Source organism: Crinia signifera, chromosome 4 (assembly GCF_055691185.1).
Source record: "Crinia signifera chromosome 4, ASM5569118v1, whole genome shotgun sequence".
In the NCBI taxonomy this organism is placed as follows: Eukaryota; Metazoa; Chordata; class Amphibia; order Anura; family Myobatrachidae; genus Crinia; species Crinia signifera.
The window spans coordinates 176,606,183-176,629,558 of NC_139220.1; the positions used below are offsets into that span (position 1 = coordinate 176,606,183).

General features: G+C 41.4%; 1 protein-coding gene across 2 annotated transcripts in view; it reads right to left on the bottom strand.

Annotated features, from left to right (window-relative positions):
- Nucleotides 1-2,880: 2,880 nt before the first annotated feature.
- Nucleotides 2,881-23,376, bottom strand: part of SEMA3C (semaphorin 3C) — a 184,159-nt gene continuing 163,663 nt past the window's right edge. For both annotated transcript variants that reach the window (XM_083183068.1, XM_083183067.1), the window contains exons 16-18: nucleotides 21,252-21,319; nucleotides 18,073-18,203; nucleotides 2,881-9,264 (exon numbers count right to left, since the gene is read on the bottom strand). In XM_083183068.1, coding sequence (XP_083039194.1) covers nucleotides 8,854-9,264; nucleotides 18,073-18,203; nucleotides 21,252-21,319 — 610 coding nt within the window. In that variant the 3' untranslated portion in view covers nucleotides 2,881-8,853. The remainder of the gene's footprint in view (nucleotides 9,265-18,072; nucleotides 18,204-21,251; nucleotides 21,320-23,376) is intronic.

Consider the following 23,376-nt stretch of genomic DNA (forward strand, 5'->3'; position numbering starts at 1 on the left):
CCCCCAGCCCCCTGGCTGCGGGAATAGACGCTGTGCGCATGCGCACAGCGTTTATTCCCTGCTGCTTAGTTAGCAGCTGACAGGGGGGACCGACCAAATGACGCCTTGTCCCTGGCGCCGGAGTACCCCCCCCATCCCCGCACAGTCCTCTCACCGTTGAAGCCGCAGGTATGTCCGTCCATCTCCTACTAGCGCTGCGGCGGGAAGCGCTGATGACTTCAAAAAGACTTGCCGGACGCTGATTGGCTGAATTCAGCCAATCAGCGTCCGGCAAATCTTTTCGAAGTCATCAGCGCTTCCTGCAGCCGCGCTAGTAGGAGATGGACGGACATACCTGTCACCGGACCTCACAGCGCCCCTCACCTCCAGCGCCCGGTGCGCGTGACCCCCCAGCCCCCCCCTAGTTACGGCCCTGATTTAATCATAGAACATTTATCACATGTGCAAAAAGTTGCATCACTTGCTGTGATAAATGTATTATATAGACTGCAGTTTGAAGGGGTAACCTGTAGACAGTATGATTAAACATATCACAACTACTAAATATGCTTGTGTTTTACAATTAATAACAGTGGTATTAAATATCTCCAAAAAAATCCCGAAAACAAAGGTATCTTTTTGGTATAAAAAATGGGTGGACCAGGAGAATACTGGATGCTACCTGGCTGAATGTGATTCTGTTCCTGGCAACTTTTACTGTATATTAGATCTACAATGTCTTGGTCTATAGTCAAAAGGTCGACAGTCATAAGCTGGACATGGTCAAAATATCGACATTCAAAGTCGACTTGAAAAAGGTCGACATGGCTTTTTCGTGTTTATTTGGTGATGTCGACATAGGTTGGTATGGACACTGTCTAAGTGTACTGCTGTCAAAATGTACCGCGTCCCTTCGGGAACGTCGCCTTGCTGCGCTCGGGACACTGTTATACTCTCCCAATTGCCAATAGTGGATGGTAGGGTATGAAAGTCAGCTAAAAAAAACAAAAAAAAACCTCATGCTGACCTTTTTCATGTAGACCTTTTCCATGTCGACATTCTGAATGCCAACATTTTGACCATGTCGACCTTTTGACAGTCTAATAATAGTTTGTCGACCTTTTAACTGTCGATCTAGACATTGTAGATCTATTGACTGCATACCCCTGGCGACAGCAGGTCTTGTGTCTACATTTGTGGTTTTGTCTACTGATCTGTGTAGACCTTAAAACTGGTAGGCGTCCATCTTTTTTCTTTGAGCTTATGCACAAAGAAAAAAAAGGTGGAGGGGGAGGACTATGGTGTTGGTGTCACAATATTGGGCATTTTCTCCATTTCTCAGACACCTGAGAAAAAACTTCAGCTCAATATTTGTGGAACTGATCATTATTTGTCAGCAGATTATCCTGCGTCTTAACCCTATAACCCCAGTTGTCTGGGGCCCTGTACACTGAAATTTCTAGTGTGTTTGGCGCAACCCTGCAAATATAAATGTGCCCCCTCCCATACTTTACAAAGAGACTGCTGAAAAAAGATATATATTGCCCATGTTCGTAGTGCCTCATATACACATAAAATGCCGGGCGGCCAGGACCGCATTTGAACTGTCAGTCAAAAGGGGAGCAGGACAGGAGGCACTGGAGATCTGGCTGGCAGGCGCCGCACACAGGTCACAGTCGCCAGCAGAGGATAGCCAGCAGAGGGAAGCGCATCTCTGGCTTGGCACCCCCCCCCCCCCCCACACACACACACACACACACAGACACACACACTGTGCTTACTGGTTCCTGAGAGAGCTACTCACAGCCACCTCCTTGCCTCCTTCCAGGACGGCAGATCAAGCAATTCAGTGCGGGGGACACATATGAGGCGGCCTTGCAGCCGGAGGCACACATCAAGCGGCTGGGTGGCTGAGTACATCATTGCCGCCATAGCCATGTCCTGGGGCCCCTCAGATTGTTATGGCCCATCTCAACTGTCCCCCTGTCGCCAGGCCTGGTCTACCTTTTTGTGTAGACTTAACCTTTGGTCCATCATTCTGTTTTTTTCACAGTCCAATATTATACATGATCTATATTATGTTATCTTTGAGTCTTTTTTTCTTTTGGTTGTGATAAACTGGAGGAAAGGAAGTCTGTATTCTACAGTACATATTTATTTAGGAAATATCCTATACTCTTGGGGTATTGTTTTTTGACAACTTTATTCATCAAAAGGATCATCCACCTTTGTACAGTACATTAGAAAGAAATAAAGGACAAGCACTCAGTGCTTTCGTGAAAAAAGTGGAGCTTTAATCCAACATAGGTATACTTTAGCGGCAGAAACACCAGATAGTTACATTGGAGCTGGTTGCCCCCGGCACCAGTAGTGAAAGTAGCACCCTTAACTCCATCACTGCCACCGGTACATTAACTACTTTTATGATCAGTGCTGCACTTGCTTTCAGGACTGGATTAATTGCAGGGTGATGGAGCCCTGAGCTTGCCTTTGGAAAAATGTGGGAGACAAATGGGAGACCACTGGATAGGCAAGTATCAGGTTTTTTTTTTTTTGTTTCTTGTGCCACAGGGTTTTCAGCTCTGAAACACATTTTTAATTAGATACTGCGGGTCTCTGTATTTTAGTACTTCTTTACAATACATTGAAAACATTATAGAGTTACTGAGCTTACAAGTTTTTGAATCCAAAATTGGGTACAAGGCCGGCAAATATTTTCTTGCCTCACTCCCAATTGAATTGCCCCTTATGTTCACATTCTACACATATTGCCAATTTAAAAAATGTGAACTGAAACGCCAATTGGTATTTTCACATGTGTATCAGAAATATACTGTAGGTGAGCAATAAATGTTAAATCATGTAAGCATATTGTATTTAAACAAGCAATGAATACCATCATTAAATATCTAATTGATTTATTACATGGATTATAAACACATTCATATTCACTGTAGTAACAGTTTCATCAAAATGCTAGACGCTATACAACATCTCTAATATGCAATTCATTTATGTACAAATGAGGAGACAGTAGGGACAAACTTTACACATTACATATGCAATTTTAAGTACCAATTGTTAAAATAAAATCTAACCAACAGCAGGATATATGTATTTGGTTGGTAAAAGTTATAAAATAACAACAAAGATCTATCTATATACATCAACTTAAAAATGTTGCAAAACGGACACATTAAATAGCACAAAAACAATCTAAAACATGTACTGTATATTACAATAGTGAAGTAAGTCTATGGAAAAACAGTTCTGAAGGGTAACATTTAAAAACAAAATCCCTATTCACCTTTTTCTGGCTTCTCTGCTAGCGCTGGAGAACTGGACAGATGGAAAATGCATAGAGAGTCTTGTTACAGCACTGTCAGATGATGTGGCTAACAATATACTGTACAGGTTTATGTATAATGGGGATACGGCCATTAGGTAGACACTATTTAGGTCCACATGCATTGGGTGAACCACTGAAGGTCAACATGGCTTAAGTCGACACATGAAATAGGTTGATATGGCCAAGGTCGACAGGGTTGGAAGGTTGACAAAATGTCGACATCAGATTTTCACTTTTTTGAGCCATGTGCCGACGGGCGGTATTTCACGCCCTACCCGAAGCACAACAAACGCCGTTTTGACTGTCGACATTCCCATTGTCGACATTATGCTGGTGTCGACCTTTCAATCCTGTCCACCTTAGCCATGTCTACATATTCCATGTGTCAACCTAAGCATGTCTACCTTCAGTGGTCGACCCAATGCATGTCCACCTAATATGGGTGGATCCAGTGACCCCATACCTGTATAATGGGCACAATACAAATACAATAATGCTTACATTGCTAAAAAAGAAACAGGCTCGTTGCAAGCCGCTACTAATCTATGGATGTCACGAAATAAGCCTTACTGCACGTCACCATGCAGAATGTTATCTATTAATATGTTAGTAAACTGTAATAAACTGCAATGATAATACACTACATTTTTTAAAGTGCAAAATAATATGTATATGAATCCATCATAATCCACCAAATAGAGGAGTATTCGTACTATGCGCTGTGTACATGAGCACAAGGCCGCCCAGGTCTCACTTCAAAGATGCAGGTTAAGAACATTATGAGGACATAGGTTTTTTTTTTGTACTGCTCTGTTATCTGTATATAACATGTCTGAAAGTAATTACTCTTTGACAACAGCAGAAATTAGACATCCAAATGAGATACTAGTGAAAACTCGAAATTGGCTCCATACGAGATTTATAAAAAAAAAAAAAAAAGACTTTAACGGTTGCAGGAATACCACCATAGGTGCTATGGTGACCACAATTGAGTATTACCCAAATTAAGGCACACTAATCCGGACAAATGTTAAGGTACATCTCTTAATTGATGGTTCACGTTAGACATGGGTCCTCAAGCTGCGGCCCTCCAGATGTTGTGAAACTACAAATCCCAGCATGCCTTGCCACAGTTTTGCTATAAGGGAGTGTTAAAACTTTAGACATCACTGTATACACACAAACAAACAATGCCTTACACGAGTGCAAACAATGTCATTATTATACAGTAATAAAAGTGAATTGTTAGACCTGAGAGTTGTTTCACATACTCGAACGGTTATCAACCACATTTACACTTAACAGAGTTCTTTGTGACATTACATGGTATATCTATTGTCATGTATGTACAGTATAAACATGTGTATATAAAACATTTATACTGTATGTTTGTATGTACTTTAATGTAGATACTATGTAGACAACATTTAATATAGTGGATGCAAAATATTATTATTCAATAGACAGGTTGCAATTTTATTAGTGTCGGTTTTGATTAATATTACCTTAGTAATCCACTGAATTCTAAGTATTGTAGCACATTGGGGTGATGCTGAGTTGCATGGAAATTTAAAACAATTGCTTGCACTGAATAAAATGCATCGATTCACTTATATGCAGAGTTCATGCCATTTTGCGCTAGTGTACCTGCTTGAGATTTTACACTCAGAAGCCTATTTATCAACAAGTGATAAAGCTCGTTGTGAATGAATAAACTTCCAACTGTCAGACACATGTTTATCAGACACATGACAGTTGGGATTGTTCAGGCTGTTGATGCCTCTTCAGTTATAAATACCGATTCACACTTGCAGGAGAAAAGTACAGAATATACACATAAAGGTGAACATTACATTTGGCCCTTGATGTGTGAGTTAAAGAGAATTGCACTAATTATCTTTCAGTGCTTATATTTTAGTACTTATTGTGCATGTGTGTATGGGCAAACTAGGCACAGAGATCAGTATAAGAAAAAGGCAATCTCAGTCCCCCTTAATGGCATCATGTGAATTGATTCCATCCAGAAATAATCAATTACTAGCTGATGTGCTCAAGTTCAACTGCACAAACCTTGACCCCCTTTCACCCCCTTAGGAGCCAAGTTTCAAAAAAATCCCTGCTTGGCTGGTGGCTGCAAATAACTGTCACAGTTTCCAGACCATCCAGCAGTTGCCCAGGGAGAGTTCACCAACTGTCTAATTTTACAGAGCACAATGGTGATGCTTTGAAAATGCCAGACCGATATTTTGCCACATAAATTTGAAACCAAGAAACCAATTACAATGCCAATATTTTTTGGACCCAGACCTTTAATTTGGTATATAATGTACCCTGCTCAGACAATGGCATCATAGAAAAAGATATCCACTTATCAAACTATAGATAAGAGTGTCCAAAATAATACATAAAAAAATATATGACACAATCAAATAAACTAATCCATTTCACAACAGTGTAAAGTAACACAATATTTAGCAAGACACATATATGATGACAAGATCAATTAAAGTAGATCTTTTTTTTTCAATAGTCCTTTTAGTCCCATGTTTGTCAGCATAATGTCAAGCACTTACGGTTATTTTACTCTTGAAAATGGCACTTGAGACATCTACCCTAAATTAAGACTTTAAGCTTGGTACATAAGAGTGAGTTATGTAAATAACATTTATTGTAAAAGTGAACAATATATGGCTTTTTGTTTTAACCATTCTGACTGTAATTGGGTTAGGTTTTTAAGTACTTTTCTGAAATAATAATTTACAACATACAGTTTTATGACAGATGTGATTAACATTGAAATAACTGGTATGGATCACAGTCAATCCTGTGACAATGGGAAGTTTGACAAAGTTCCCCTGACAATGTTTTACTCATATTCTGCAGTTAAGCTTGTAATAGTGATACCACAACTGACACATGAACATGTATTGGACCTGTGTATAGCAACCACACTTTGCTAAGAAAATAAAGTAATGTTATAACTTAGGGGGTGATTTTGGTTCACTCTGACAAATTCCTTCTTAGATGGACAAAACCATGTGCATTGCAGGTGGGGCAGATGTAACATGTGCAGAGATAATTAGATTTGGGTGACTTATTTTGTTTCTGTGCAGTGAAAATACTGACTGCTTTATTTTTACAATGCAATATAGATCTAACTTTGAAGTAAAAACCCCACCCAAATCTAATTCTCTCTGCACAAGTTACATTTGCCCCACCTGCAGTGCACATGGTTTTGTCCATGTAAGAAGGAATTTGTCTGAAAGAGGGAACCAAAATAACCCCCTAATGTCAATTGCTGGATAAACTAACAGTATTATTGTCCAGCAGTAAAATACAGCACAAAAGAGAGCTGTCATTCTTTCTAAGTGATGAATGCTGTATTAGTGTGTTGGAAATATTTTATTTCAAAGAAACGGCCTTCAAAATGTTCCTGTCAGCAAGCCTGAAATCCAATACTCTTTTTGTATTTTGTGTACCATATTAAGTTCAGAAGTTGTAGACTTTTGTATAACATAACAAAAATTATCATATAGACAAACCATACCTCCCAACTGTTCTGCTTTTTGCAGGAACGTTCCAGTTTTTTGGGATGCCGTGAATAAACGCTGAGCGCATGCCATGCCCCCACAGAGGCGAAAACAGGGCGTGGGCCTGTGGGAATAGGTCACGCCTCATGCCACACCCCCAAAATTTCAGCTGCACGCCAGGTGTCCCTTTTCACGTCTGTCTGATGTTGGGCAGTATGGACAAACCCTTTTCCAGTGCCATAAGCATCATCAGGGCCAATCTTTGTAGCTGGATTAAAAAACTAACACATTTCATTTTTTATTACTTTTTATGCTGACTATAGCAGTGGTTCCAAAACTGTGTGCCTAGGCACCCTGGGGTGTTTTAAGACTCTTGCTCGGGTGCCTCGGGTTAATGGTCCAGGACCGACTCAAACTATTTATGGTCAAAGTGATAGGCAAAACCAGCATTAGTGACTGCTAATCATAACACATGTGGACAATCAGAAATACATCTGTACATCACCATGTAAGGGTGATAGGTAGGCACAATTTACTGTACACCATCTATATATATATATATATATATATATATATATATATATATATATATATCTAGTGTCTGTGAGTCTCTGAGACAATGCCATCTACTGACAGAGAGTGAAACTACATCACTTTCTCACACATGCACAAACACAGAAGGTAGCAGACTAGCTTTCGAAGATTTTACTTCGAGTGGACTTACTAGTAAATTTAATATTTTATCAAATTTACCAATAACTTTTTTAATCCTAGGGGTGCTGTAAATAAAATGCTGGTACTCTAGGGAAAGAAAGTTTGGGAACCACTTTAATTTAATATTAATAAAATATTAAGGATGGGATTAGTTCAGGGGTAACATGTTCCCTAAATGGAAACAGGACAAAAAATTAAAACCACACCTTATAAAAACAAGATAATTTACTAAGCAGCAGAAAGGATAAGAACACTTTGGACTGTAAAACTTTCCCTTCATCATAAGAAAACAAGTAGTTTTTTTTTAAAAGACAATAAATCATTGCAACTGTAGCTCTATTACAGTCCTGACGTCTTATTTCACTATTTTATTCAAGGACCATCTTACCAGCAAAATAAATAAATAAAGTTCACTTTTCCTTTTTCTATTGTGTTTATATGGGCTACAAGCTTATTTAAACTATGTCAGTAAATGGAAATATATCTATGTTTATTAAGATACATGCATCATATAAGGTGGGAGATATTTGTTGCACTGTTTATCAGTATACATATACAGTATACTGTTGGATAAGCTGACATTCTTCTTACCACTTAACAACATATTAAGACACATTTCTGGAGCACTCCAATACATATAGTACATGTATGTAGTCAGCACTGTAATCTAACTGGAAGTCAGTGTTTGTTACAGAAAGGACATTTCTATCTTAATCATTTTAATTTCTACCTGGATAAAAAAAAGTTATAATAAATAACAGTTAGTATTAACTTAAGTCTATGAAATCCAATATGAAAACACAATTCACCAGGGATCCATGTATGCATTTTTTTAGGTGCCGGATGACTCACCAACGGTCGTTTCTCCGACAACGGAATCCCGAATGTCAGGGATCCCCACAGTTGGAATCCCGACTTACATGGGCTAATTTCCCTCGTGGGGGTCCCCAACCCCCATAGATGGAGAATAGAATAGGTGGCGTATGCAAGGGGCTTCAATGCGCTCACCCCCCTATTGGGCTCCTGTCATTCATTGTCGCAGAAATGGCCGCTGGAATCCTGACTTTCGGTGAGTTATATCATACCCATTTTTTTAACCACCCAATGTAATACTGGAGGAACATGCCAATATGCGTAGGTGCATATTTGCTGTTATTAAAGAAAATGCATTTATCATCATATGTTCACATGATGCCATGATAAAAGTATCCAATTCTAATTATTATAATGGGAAAATTAGAGTCATACTGTATGTCTGTAATCATTTAAAAAAAAATAGTTTTAAGACCCAGGCAACTGGTTTCTTCTGTTCCTGCTTTTCCTGGTGTTCATAAGGACTTTAAGTTTGCTGTAATCCCCTGTTAGTTTTGGAATTGCTGCTACCTGACTCTTTTTCTGCCTACTCTCTTTGCAATACTGGTTAATCATCTGCATCTCCGAGTGACTGAATGATCCAGTAAGGTCCTTGGGATGAAACTGTAGTCCACTCAGTGTACTGGCCCAGATCAGTTGGGCTTTATCAGTCATGAAAGTCACAAGCTCCGGCTCTAAGATTTTTAAATTGATTTTCGCAATTGTTTGCTTGAAGGTGTTCTCTGTGGCTATGCAGTGATACAGCCCTTGGTCATTGTCCTGGACTGAACGGATAAGAAGTCCTTGGCCAGTGGAAATGATCCTTTCATTTAATTTCACCTATGAAAGGAGAATAATAAAATGTTTTATTTGACAAAAATAAATCTCTTGACAGTAATACAAGGGAGTAAATTCAGATATAATGGGTGAGATGTAATAGGGTGCGATTTTTTTTTAAGGGTCACATTTGCAATTTTTCACTGACAAAGTAAAGAAATGTGTTTGCAGCCATGCACACGGTCAGGGGAGAGTGCGAGGGCATACTTTCAGCGGCTACCTGCTCGCTGGGTTCCGAACACTCGCAGCTCAGCGAGTAGGTCCTGATTCCCCAATTGGCTGTCCTTTAACCCCTTTAGTTGTACTCTCGAGAATTTTCCATGCTATGCTTCAGTGCTTAGATTGGCAAGCCCGGAAAATTCTCAGGATTACCACTGTCTGTGATGTTTATTGCCAGGACAGTGCTACTCAGCTGATTGCTGAGCTGAGTGCTGAGCTCAGCGTCAGACGCTGCCTGGCTCCTCCCCCCCCCTTGCTGTGTGCGGCGTGGCTTGCCAACATCACGCCGCACACAACTGGGTTGCCGGGGGCAGGGCTGGGTTGCCGGGGGCAGGGCCAGGCAGCGGCTGATATAGTGCTCAGCGGTGCTGTCCGGCCCCAGGAGAGACAGTGGTGTTTTTTTTAGGGAGTGCTTGTCTTTATTATTGGATAAGGCTAATAGAGATAATGTAAGAAAGAGTTTGACTACCTGTATGTGAAATATCCTAGAACCCTAATGCTGGGTACACACCTACAGATTTATCTGTCCAACCTGTCTGGTGGAAACAAATATCTGGTAATGTATGGGAGCAAATGACAATCAACCAATTTCTACTAAACACTGGAAAAGAAACAATAGTTATTCAGACAAATTGTTTAAAGCAATTTTATTTAATACATTTATCCAAACATTCATTTTTATCCATTTCCCAGCATTCGGGGGCAAATAGTTGACAGATTGGACAGATAAACAAGCTAGTTATAACAAGCTCAGAAAAGATTACCCACACTATCTATCTATCTATCTAAAACAATGTTGGGCGCAGCGGTGTTTGTTATTGTTTTCTTCTCTCATAGTAGGTTGCTATGGTTACGCTTCCGGAGCCCTACGTCTGTTGACGCATATGGGACGTTTGCCGGAAGTACGTATCTGCAACTTTGGGCGGAAGTCGCGGCACTTCCGGTTTCCGGTTCTTGCCGTTCTCGCTTCTGCCCGCGCTTTCCGGCCAATCAGCGCCTCCCCCCTTTGGCTTAAATATCCGCACAGATCAGCTTGGTCTCTTGCACATGACTAAGGTGCTGTTTTAGCACCGAAACAGCTGTCGTGCGATGACCGTTGGTGGAGGAGGACCGGTTTCTGTTCTACATGTCTTACAATGACTGCTAAGTATATTATGCTTACACTGGACTCCTCTTTATGAATTTTGTCACTTCGCACTTTAAAAATTAAAAAAATGTTTTGATATTTTTTCAAAATCTGAAGTTGCTGGCTATCAATTTTGTCTTGCTACATTACGCTACATATCTGAGCCGGGCACTCAGTGTTCTACCTAGTTTGTGTGTGCGGTTTATCAATTCCCCATATCTATCTAAAACAAGATATTTTAGAAATAAGTACATAATGCAACAAAGTAAGTTTAAAATGTCTGTATTTTATGCGTTTAAGGGAAATAGATTTAAATGTAATTTAAAACTGCTGACATAAGTGTAAAGATAACTATATATATTTAAGTATTCAATGGTTATGACCACTGTATATAAATACACTATTATAAGAAGCTGATATGCTTAACATTGTCACGTATTGCAGCTGGTTCTGTACAATTTTCTATCTTAACTTTCACTCCAAGAGTGCAACATATACACATCTTTCCCTGTAAAATAAATCCAAGGAACATTTGTCTCTTGGCAATCAGAAGAATAATTTCCAGACAATGATGCTGCTATTGTCTAGAAGTAAGAAACAGCTGGTAATTTGGGCCGCGCTATAAAGTTAACAGGTCCAAACTGTAAAATATCTCTGACATGTACATAAAAGAAACTTCCTCAGTGGGAAGTGAATAATAAATAGCAGCATAAGAACTTCTACCCGGTTCTTCTGTGTATTAATACATTATTACACAGTTGTAGTAAAACGTGAGGTTTATATTGTTCAGCCCCCAAAAATATATGATAAATGAAAGCAATAAATTTCTACGTACAGAACAAGACATATTATATGTTCAGATGAAAATGCCTGAAAATGATATGGTGCCCTGTTCAGGACACTTAATTAGAACATGCTGGTGCCTCTAGCTGCTTAAGTTACATACTATAGTTAATGCATATATATATAGCCATACTATAGTTAATACATATATGGCCTTATTCACTAAGGAATGCAGATTTTGAAAAATAGCTATTAGGCGATTTATGCAACTCTGCACGTGTGATCACGGGAGTGTGCGTGTGCGCCCCCTCAACTGTGGCAGCATTGTGAAAAATGCAACTGCAATCTAATAGCTAGCGGGGGGCGGTGACAGGGCAGCGACATAACATTGTCGGGCTGTTGGTCCAGACAATGTAGGCGTGTCTGGACAGTTTGCGGGGAAGCCCTTGCAATCTTTGTGATGTCACACACAGCTGCTGCAACCCAAAACACAGCGGCCCTGCATCTGGCTTTGCAGCTAGGCTGCGCAGCCAAGGGCTACCCTTAATATGCGAGTGCCCGCATGCTGCCATCAAGAGTTGCAGTTTTGTGAATCTTCCCGAAACTACAACTGAAGTTGAATTAGGCCCAGAGTCTGGGAAGAACAACTGATGGCTGCTACAGTTTATTGCTAGGTGTCACCTCTTTTTGTGTCAGAGACAAGTGCTTCTGAATAGAACAAGAAGATCTCCACACTGGTTTTTTTATATGACATTTTTCATGACTTTTCTATTTATTAAGCTTATAATCCAGTGGTCAGGGAACTTGGTCCTCATTACCCCACGCAGTGCATGTTTTGCAGGTCTCCTCACAGAATCACAGGTGAAATAAATAACTCCACCTGCGGACCTTATAAAATGTGTCTGAGTAATTAGTACACCTGTGCACCTGCTGGGTTACCAGCAAAACATGCACTGTGTGAGGTAATGAGGACCGCGTTCCCTGACCACTGTTATAATCATACTGATCTCTGCAGTGCTTTCACCAAACTTGCCCCTATTTGGGGAATTGCACAACTTAGTAAAGATGGACTTTTCTTGGAAAAGACTTTGGATGTTTTATTCTATTCCGAATAGGTATTCACCTAAAAGGCAATGTGACAACATGTGTCTAGTAACATTTGTAAAATGATAATTGTGTATCTCACTGTTTAAAATACATTTTGGCAATTTTGATTGACTTTTGTGTTGAAAAACACAGCCTGCTCTACTTAAGGCAATGTATGTGCAAAAGCTAGCGTATATTCACAAGGAGTCACTCAAACCTTGATGTTTTATAAAGCTATAATGTACTCTACATGCATTATAAAGCATTTTAAACAGGCATCTGAAAGGGAGCTTTTCTATAGTGAAAATATTGTCCAAAAAGAAATCAGGGCCTCAGTTGGGGTGTATGCACAAATTGGAGAGAAGTTGAGACTGACAAGTTTCTGGATTCAATGAGGGATATTCAAATTAGGCCAAATCTCTGAGCCAACTGCAGCTGAGGATTATACAGCCAATTAGGAGCTTCTGCGGGGAGACTATCAGAGCTCACTGCATCATAACTCCACCCCCAAGTGGTGTCTTAGAAGCAGGATTGAAGCATTCAGTTTGACAGTGATGAGACAGGAAGTGGGACTTACAGAGTAGGAGAGCCCCAGTAGCTCCCCACTGCAGTCCCTCGATAACGGTGAGCTGCTTTGGGCTACCATAACCTACTTGCAAAATTCCCCAAGCCCATCAGGGGGTCAGACATAATGCATTAGTCAGCAAGTACCAGACATTTAGCCTGTGCCTCCCACCTCCCAAAATGTTTGGGTATTAGCCTTGTGGCCACTGAAGCCACTATTAGAGTCTGGAGGGCTTTCCAGTCCCCACACTAATGACCAGTGTTTCCTCCAAAAACATGATACTCAGAAGCTTAGAGAATCTAGCCCCTGGCCCTTAGTTACCGTTCCCTGCAATACAGTTCTGCACATGTGCACTATAGAAATAACTGGGAAATGGTGCATGCGTCATTATGCCAGACATCGTAGCTAGCACGTTAGATTTCTTAACACTAGCCAGGAATCTACTGCAGTAAAGGCTAAGGTGAGAGAAGAAGGGGGGGGGGCAAAAAGGAGTCTGGACATGGGCCCTCTACTCTTTATCCTCCCCTGTATTTGTACACTATTACAGTGATTCAAATATATATCCAGTTTTCTTTGGTTTTATAAGATAGATATAGTAAATGCTGAAGTTGGAGTCTGGAGGAGTCTTGAACACACAAAAAAACTGTGTCAGTGTAGTTTGGTTCCTATCTACTGAATGATGGATTTGTTTTATTACTTGTTCTGACTATAATTGAGGTTGAGAGGTTTGGAGATAATCCTCTTCCTTATAGTGTAAAGCCTTAGGAAACTGAATAGAAGACATTCTGCCAGCTTAGCAGCTGTACCATAGGATAAGTATTTGGATCGGTGACATGGATAACTAACTAATGTTTTTTGTAAAGAATTGATATAAATGTAGTCAATGAATTAAAAATAAGAAAAACAAAAGATACTGGACTAGTAACTACTCCTTTGGAATGCGATTAACATCAGAAATATAAATTAGATTAGTAAAAGAGCACACAGGCAACCGAGAAAGAAATTAAATGAGAGAACATATACGTGGCTATATACTAGTGCGAGTTGGGCCCTTTCATATGATAAGGACGATAAAGTGTGTGAAGAGTGTCAAATCGTATGTGTATCACTTCCAATTCTTGGTGCAGCAGTGACGATCTCAGGCTCCGGTGCATCCGAGCCTGAGATCAGCACTGCTGCACCAAGAATTCATAGGATCCCACATTGGTGAATGGGATTGCATGCAACAGATCATATGCTAAAGAACCACGTACACTGTATCACATGCGACCCATCCGCCGGGTAAATTGCCCGGGGAATTGCATGCGAGGTTGCATGCAATACCTCGCACTAGTGTATGGGGGGGGGGGGGGGGGGGCTTAAGAATACTGAAAGTGCAAAGTTCTGCAATAGTATGGCCCTGTAATAATTAGCTAATTAGCATCTCTAGTCAAGTTCATGTGTAAATAAGCTGGACTGCCTATAATCATGGTGAGCATTGCTATAGGAGGAGATGCATAAGATTGTTTCATAATTAACAGCCTCCAAGGTGATGGCAGCAGTTACTGCAGAATAAAACACAACAACAGTAATGGGTAATATTTGGCTGAAGTATGTACTCCGGGTCTGTGAGTGTAGTGCAAGGCAAATCAGGCAAATAACTGCACACCCATTGAATTCACTTTTTAATCTGTGCTGAAAGCCAGCAGCAAAACTGATCTTTGAAAAACACCTGTCCATTTGCAGTTCATAAACCATGACAATGCATGATTTATCCTTCAGTGGAATAAGCAAACCACTGTGCTAATGCCTCATAGAACTGGGGTCCTGGGTTCAAATCCCTACCAGGGCCATATATGTTTAAAATGTGTATGTGCTCTTTGTTTTGTTTGAGTCACCTGCAGGTACTCTGATTTTCTCCAACAATCCAAAAACATACAAGTTAATCAGCCTGTATAGTGAGCATGTGGTGTATGTAGGGAATTTTTATTGTAAGCTCCACTGAAGCAGGGACTGATGTGAATAATTAAATATTCTTTGTAAGCCGCTCTAAGATATGTGTACACTACAGTATATAGAGAACTCTTAATGATAACAGTGAAGGAGATTTAACATGATGGATCATCTACCACTGTGTTCTCGGTAAACATACAAATGCACATAGCGTGCCACCCTTATGACCGTCAAGCCATAATTGCTTGATTCCAATGATCATGGTTATGTAATGCAATGGGGCACGTATATTTGCCATGGTCTTAGTGATAGACCTTACTTTGTAGGATACGGACAGCATTTATTAAGGTGTACAAAACAAAAGTATTCGAATTTCTGTTGCGCAAATAAAAGTGCAGCTGATCTCCTCTACCAGTGTTATCAAAAACTGGTACACATATAATACAAACAACAATATTTGGGAGTGCAGCGCTCTACTAGGGATGTAAAACGATTAGGGTGTCGTGGTATATTACCAAACCGGAATCCTGGATACTGTCCGTTCCTTTGTTACTTCGTGTGATTCACATGAAAGAAACAAAGAAAATACAACATGTGTAGTAGTCCACAAATATATATATATAAGTCCAGTCAATATAGAGGGGAATCCTGGAGATAGATCAATGCGATGGGTTCCTCTATATCCCTTATGTGATAGTAGACTGGGGGATTTTTCTCCTTTTATGGGGTCACCTCGTGGTCCTTGAAAAAGACTTCCCACAAGTCGAAACGCGTTGGTGGGGTGCCACTACCACTGAAGTTCCTGTTTATGTGAATGACCGAGCTGCCCCCCATACCAGTATAACCGTGAGTGTGCTTCCCGGGTTTCCATCTGGCCACTGTTGTGTTTACTGGTTTTTGGAGTCCATCTGGCACCGGTTTTTTATTATTGTTTTATAATAAAAAGAGACAAAGTTTTTTTATTCAAAATGGATTTGGAGATGTTTTTTATATAAAGAAACCTTGATTAGAGTTCCGGCATCTTGATACATGTAAGCGATAAGTAAGCATCATTCGTTGATCACATAAAGATAAAGAAACCGTTATATACGGGGTGCGAACCCTTTTTATGTAAGAAAAGTGTAAGCGATTTATAGATTCCAGCACGAGGTGACCCCATAAAAGGAGAAAAATCCCCCAGTCTACTATCACATAAGGGATATAGAGGAACCCATCGCATTGATCTATCTCCAGGATTCCCCTCTATATTGACTGGACTTATATATATATATATTTGTGGACTACTACACATGTTGTATTTTCTTTGTTTCTTTCATGTGAATCACACGAAGTAACAAAGGAACGGACAGTATCCAGGATTCCGGTTTGGTAATATACCACGACACCCTAATCGTTTTACATCCCTAGTAGAGCGCTGCACTCCCAAATAGCATTTATTAAGGTACTGATTGATCATTTTCAAAAAGTGACAAACCACAGAACAGCTACTCTATGGTCACAAAAATTAGACATTGATTGTTCCTAAGCACATGCAGTAGAAGACCAGTAATTGGGAATTGTATGGGTCTAGACGGTAGAGTCATTGTTAAGTTCTGTAATAAGCATTCTCGGGTCATTTTTATAAACAACTAAAGCAGTAGCTTTGAAAGTTAGGGAACATTCTAATAGTATGCAGAAGGCCACTCCAGAATCTAGGTAGAACAAGTAGAAATCCTAGGAGGGGGTGATAAAGTATAACAAAGTTCTCTTGAAATCCAGAGTCATGGGGGAAAAAAAATACAGCAGTGTTGAATGTTTTGAAAGTGAAAGTCAGATTTTTGAATGAAGCTTTGAAAGAAATAGTCCGTACATAGACTGACTAACAAACGGTAAAACAATCATAGTAGAAAGGAAAATACTGTAGGTCTAGCAAGTAGCAACCACACAGAAAATGAACTGAAATGGAGGCAGCTTGGTTATAGGTAGGATGAAATAAAAGAAAACTTACAACGGTTACGGTTAGAGATTATTCTTTTTTTTTTTTAAAGTACATGAAACCACAAAAACAACAAGGTGAGCAAAAATCTGAGGGCTCCAAGCATTTCTATAAAGTAATAATAGGCTACGGAAAATGTTCTAACTCTGTTATCATATAACCAACATAATTGAATTAATTAATTGTATAATATTTAATAAACCTGCTAGTCAAATGTGGCAGCCTGTACAAAAGATTCAAAAGGTAAAAAACAGACCACCCAACTTCCAGTCTAAAAGGGAACACAAATCCTGTGTACTTAGTACATTATCGGCACTGTGTATTGTAGTCTGGCTCTAAGCCTGCTTAAAACAGTTTTAGGTGGTTAAAGTGTTTACAAATTCCATACATTTTACAAATCTGGCACACAAATTGTGCCTTCAATTCAGCAGGCCCTGCAATTGTGTGTAAATCACATGTGTTCTCACCACAGCACTCAGGCGTGAGGGCTCAAACTGCAACTGCAGCCTGAGGGACGGCAAGGGACTGTTTTCGGGGTGATTCACTTTGACTGCGTGATATCACATGCAGCCGCTGTGAGCCAGAATATGGTGGACCTGCGCCTGCCTTTGCAGCTAGGCTGCGCAGGCAGGGGTCTAGCACAGTTATGTGAACACATCACATTTCTGCGATGTGATTGCAAATATTTTGCAATTGCATCATGTGGAGGGACTTGGCATATTGGGCGGCCTTGCCATGTGCTGGGCAGCCCCCAGCATGTTAGAGAAAGCAGTCACAGTTTTGCATTTTTAGCAAAACTGTGACTGTTACTGAATCAGTCCCATTATTTATAAGAATTGAATCATTTAATACATTATATACTACATATCTGTTCTGCTTAAATGTGTTGGATACTGCAATGTACTGCGCAGCACATCACTTGCAGAGTTGCTGCTGAGCAACATCTGTGGAAGCAGAAGCTGCCAATTGAGATCAAGGTGCTACATTTAGCAAGCATTTAGGTAAACTGTAGTCCATCAGTTTGTACTTATACAGTATTTAAGATGGAATCTGCTGGAGCAAAACTGATTTAAGTTAATCATTTGTCTCAATTGCCGTGGTTTAAAATTCAATGACATAACTCACCTCTTTCCTCCGGTCATTATCCTTCTGTAGAAGCCATCTGACAGAAGCCTGTGGAGATTTTGCAATGCACTCCAAGAAAGTTGTGTTATTTCTGACTCCATACTGAACAATCTCTTCAGTGTTCCTGTATTCTGGAAAGAGAAAGAAAAAAAAAAAACCTTCAAACTGTGCCACATGAACGGACTTTTCCAAAGCTGCTAAAAATATTTAGCTACCTAGGCCTGAGCCAAAGGGAAAATATAAATGCATTAGAGCAACACCACAGGCTTTAAACCGCCAGAACCTGGCCAATATGAGTATATAAATCCGCAATCATTAATGAATCATACGTTTATTCGGGGGGGGGGGGGTGTACATTGAAACGCAAAGGAAATTGTTAATCAGAAACTATGCTCTGTGATCAAACTTTGTGGTACACCTTACACATATAATAATTTGCTTTATATATGTAATGTTATCCAGTGACTTGTAAATATGTAACACTACTTTTATGCTTTGAAAACCGCATGGAAGTGTTATTGTTGTACTGTAGGTAAAATATTTTATGGTCATTGGTAAGACTGCAGTATTAGAGTTAATACTCATATTTGCTTTACACAAGAAGAATTATTCTGTTTGTGAAATTCCCAAGCTCTAAAATATTATAAGATGCATAGTTTGTAAATGAACTAAACTGAATGTTAATTTAATAAATAAACATGTATGATTATACCAACAGTTCTCAAACTGTGGGTCTGACTCCTTGTCCCAAAGTACCGACCTTCTCAGCATGGGGTCGCGACTTGTTTTAAGGCCCCCATACATTAGTCCAACTTGTCCTAAGGACAAGTGGGACCTGATTTCCTCCTGCAGCTCCCGGGAGGGGGACACATGATTTGGCACTTGATGTGCCAAGTATTGCAAATGATACATCACATGCGATGTATCATATGCAACTCCTAAGGAGCTGCAAGGTGGAGGGAGTAGGGGGGCGGGGGACATCGAGGTGGCGGGACGCTGCTGGGGACGCTGCTGGGGACTGTGACACAGAGGCGGCAGTAACATCGAGCCGGGCAGGGGGAGCCGGAGATGTCAGTACTGAAAAAAAGCCCATACAATGAATGGGCAGCCTGTGATTGGCTGAGCACTCTTTCAGCCAATTGCTGACTGGCTGAGAGAGTGCTCAGCCAATCACAGGATGCCCAATCATTATATGGGCTTTTTTTCCACTGCTGACAGCTCCCGGTCCCCGTGCCCGCCTCTACGTTACTGCCACCTCTGTGTCCCCCACAGCGTCCCCCGCCCCCCAGTTCCCTCCACCTTCCTGGAGCATTGACAGCTCCCTGCTCCGGATCCCCCTGCCCGACTCCTTCACCGGCGTCCCCTGCCTCCTGCACGTCTTCCTCGCCAGCATCCACCACCTCTATGTCCCCTGCCTGGCTGCACATAAGATTTAGCAAATCTTATGTGCAGCCAGTCTGACCTCCCGACTCTGACCCGATGCACACAGGACTCTGAGTGTTGGACCGGGTGTCTAAACCTGCGATTTGGCCCGATTTCACTGCCCGATCCATCTGACTCGGATGAAATCGGGACAAAATCGCATAGTGATTAGCTACCTAGGCCTTTAGACTCCTCACATCATTTTGTTCCTCCATAATGTTTCCATGTATGTGCTGTCTGCTGACTACACATGTGATGTGATGACCTTCTGCAAGACCTTGCTGAGGTCCTGTAATTTTTTTTATTGTCTGATGGGGTCCCAGAGCAAAATAGTTTGAGGACCCCTGGATTATACCATTAATGTTTACTGAGTATATTGAATATAAAATTGTCAAACAAAAAGTACATTGCAGAAGCAAATATGCCCACTTCGATTTTAAATGTGTGTTATGCATGAGATCTACATGTTAAACTGGGATCCAGTCAGCATACCATCGGTCTGGATGCCGGCAGTAGGAATAATGGTGCGGGAATCCCGATACTAGTCAGAATGACACATGTATCCTGACTGTTTGCAACCGGACTGTAATTATGCTGGGGTACGTTTGGGTTAGCCTGTTCGCGTTGGGAGGTTTAGGCACTAGAGGGAGCAGGGACAGTTAGGGTTAGGCACTAAAGGGGAGAGTTAGGGTTAGGCTGCTGGTAGGGGAAGTGTTGGGCTGCAGGTAGGGGGTTCGGGTTTTCAAGGATGGTTGGCATCTTACCACTGGCATCCCATGTGCTGGTACTATCTACTTAAATTAGAATGCTAAATATAACTGGCAATTATTTCTCTTGCTTTTCCAGCACCATCAGTTGAAATCTGCTTGTTTTGATTGGATATTTACTGTAGTCAGAAGCAAGTTTTATACTATGCCAGGCTGATCTGGTGACCTATAAATGGGAAACCTGTCATTGAAACGCCAATGACACTCCCTTTTTGACCTCAATGTTTTTGTATACATACCCATGGGGCTGCAAACAAAAATGATTCATCCAGAGGTAATGTACTGTAAGTGTATCATATAGCTGCACTTACACCTACCAGCAGACTCAAGGCTAATTGAATTCCCCCCTGTAATATGTCTCAGGCATGTGTTCACCACAGGTATAAATCCCCTAGTGGAATTGGGCAAGCGGAATATACTGAGAATCATCCCAACGACTTTTGCCAATGAAGGATAGGTTAATAACATATCTTAAAAGTAACGCTAGAGAGTCTGCATTTTACCTCAGGTCTTATTCCAAGCTTTCATGTAATGCTGTCAGAAGTTGAGGCTGTATTAGTCTAGTGCTGGTTACTACTTTAATTGGGGTGGGCCAACTTCCGAGATCTAATGCTACTGGGAGCATTTTTCCCTTTTTAGGTGTAAAGCACATTCTTTTTTTCACTCTAGCAAGGTGGGTACAAGCGATCATCATCTTAAGAGGTCCAGATCATTGTCCCAATCCTTTATCAGCAGACATCTCTCTTGGCAGGCGCATATGTAAAAAAAACTTTAATGTTAGTGGTGGCACTGTTCAGAGATAACTATAGTTGTGTTCTTATACACTTATCCTTTCTGGGCCATATGGCACAAGATGCTCTGCACGATTCCTGTGCTGTGCACTTTTACCTTAATTTTGCTACAGTTTCCTTCAATTTCGCATTTTAATTAGCAAACATTCTGCTAGGTGCTTAGCTTTTGTCTCAGGTTGATATAAGGCCGCAGATATACCTTTCATGTTAAATCCACGGCACTGAGTAACTGGATTTCCATGCTTTACGTCCTGTCTTCTACTTCTCCTAAAACAGGAAAACACAACATTTACGTCTTTGAGACACTTTCCTGAGGCAGCCGAAAATAGCTGCATATACATTTTCTAGTGTTCTTTTAGGTATATACATCTCATAGGCAAATGCAAGAGGTGTTTCCAATTTGCTGAAACCCCCCTTCCAGCAGCCACTACATGCAGTATAAAGGATTTAAAGATATTGCACTTGTTCAGTGGCAGCAGATTTTCTTTCCAAGTCTACAGTGTCTGTGTCATACTGTACTTGCCTATTCCCCATGATTTGGTTTGCACTGCTGGTCTTCCGGAAGTGTGAGGAAAGTCTTCCAGTCAAGCACACACTCCCCTGCCTGCAGCCTCCTGCAGCCAACACACTTCCCAACAGTAGTCACAGTCCATGGGAGAGGATGGGGGGGGGGGGGGAATTGTGAGGGACATGAGGCTGAGTCGGAGAGAGGAACCAGAGGCCTGACAGTAGAAGTGCACCACTGTGGTTTGTCTCACAATGCATCATCGCTGTCTCACAATGTCGCCATTACACAGTCATGGCCCTGCTTCTGACCCCTATTCTGCCTTACGTCCCCCACCACACCCCTTCACGGCACACCATGCCCTTCGCTGAGCTGACCTGGCTGAACCCTCCCATGTATGGTCTTTGGGTGTTTGTGTCTGTGGATCAATCATTGCACCAGAGAGAGAATCTGGGCTTACTGTGATCCTTGGGTCTGCATATGTCTGAAGTACTGTATTACATAAACTGCACTTTGTTTGGGGCAGCCTATAACTTGTCACATGCTAATTATGTTATCATTCATAGGCTGCTGACAATCGCAATACAATCAAATATTTGGAAACATCCCACTCAGGGGCATCTTAAAAGAGGAGGAGGACCATATGCTCTGGTGCGCAGACTGTACTGCGCATGCACAAACCCCTGCTGCGTTGTGGAGTCTGAACACTGAGCATGTGCAGATTGCTGGAGAATTGGTCACCATGCCACATTGCCAGTGATTTCTGCAGCGCTCCAGCTGCTGGACTCTGGAGGGTAAAATGGATGCACACGGGCCCCTGAGTCACAGCGCACCCATTATAGATACTGTACACTTCTCCCCCTCCAGAAATCCTGTGTTTACTAATTCTCTCTGCACATATTACAGTACATCTGCCCCCCCCCCCCCCCTGCAGTGCACATGGTTGTCCATTTGAGAAGAAATTTGCCTTTGTGAGTAAACCAGAATAAGGGCCTATGCATACAGCAATGCTTAGTTTTATGAACAGCATTTAGGTCTTCAGGAACAGTTCACTGGCACCCAGAGATTGTGGGTCTTATTCTAGTTCACTCTTAGAGGCAAATTCCTTCTCAAATGGACAAAACCATGTGCACTGGAGGTGGGGCAGATGTAACATGTGCAGATAGAATTAGATTTGGGTGGGGTTTTTCCACAAAGTGAGATCTATATTGCAATGTAAAAATAAAGCAGTCAGTATTTTCCCGGCACAGAAACAAAATAACTCACCCAAATCTAATTCTATCTGCACCTGTTACATCTGCCCCCCTGCAGTGCACATGGTTTTGTCCATCTGAGAAGGAATTTGCCTCTAAGAGTGAACTAGAATAAGGCCCTGTGTTTCAAGATTGCCACAATATGTACAGGAAGTGCTCAAATTGTATTTTTTATGGAATATATATATGGTGGTTGAAAAGGAGCTAGTGGCGGCTCATACCTTATTGGGGGAGGTGGGCTGCCTCTGACCGCAGCTGGGGTACCGTGATTCAGGCACCCCCTCCCCCTGTCGCCTCCGCCACTGCCTCCTCTCCTGGGTCCCCGGCGCCTGTGCTTTGATGACTGGCACAGGCGGCCAGCTTCTATGGGCTGCTTCGGCAACAGCTTATAGACAGCTTATAGAAGGAATATTGGTCCCGACGCCTGTACAATACAAATGACAGGCACCGGGACCAGCACGTGCGCAGTACTGATATAGGTACTGCGCATGTGCAATCGACGTTTTTGCACGGCAGCCCGCAGAAAGGCGTCCCGGAGGGAGGGAACACTTCCCAATGGGACTGCC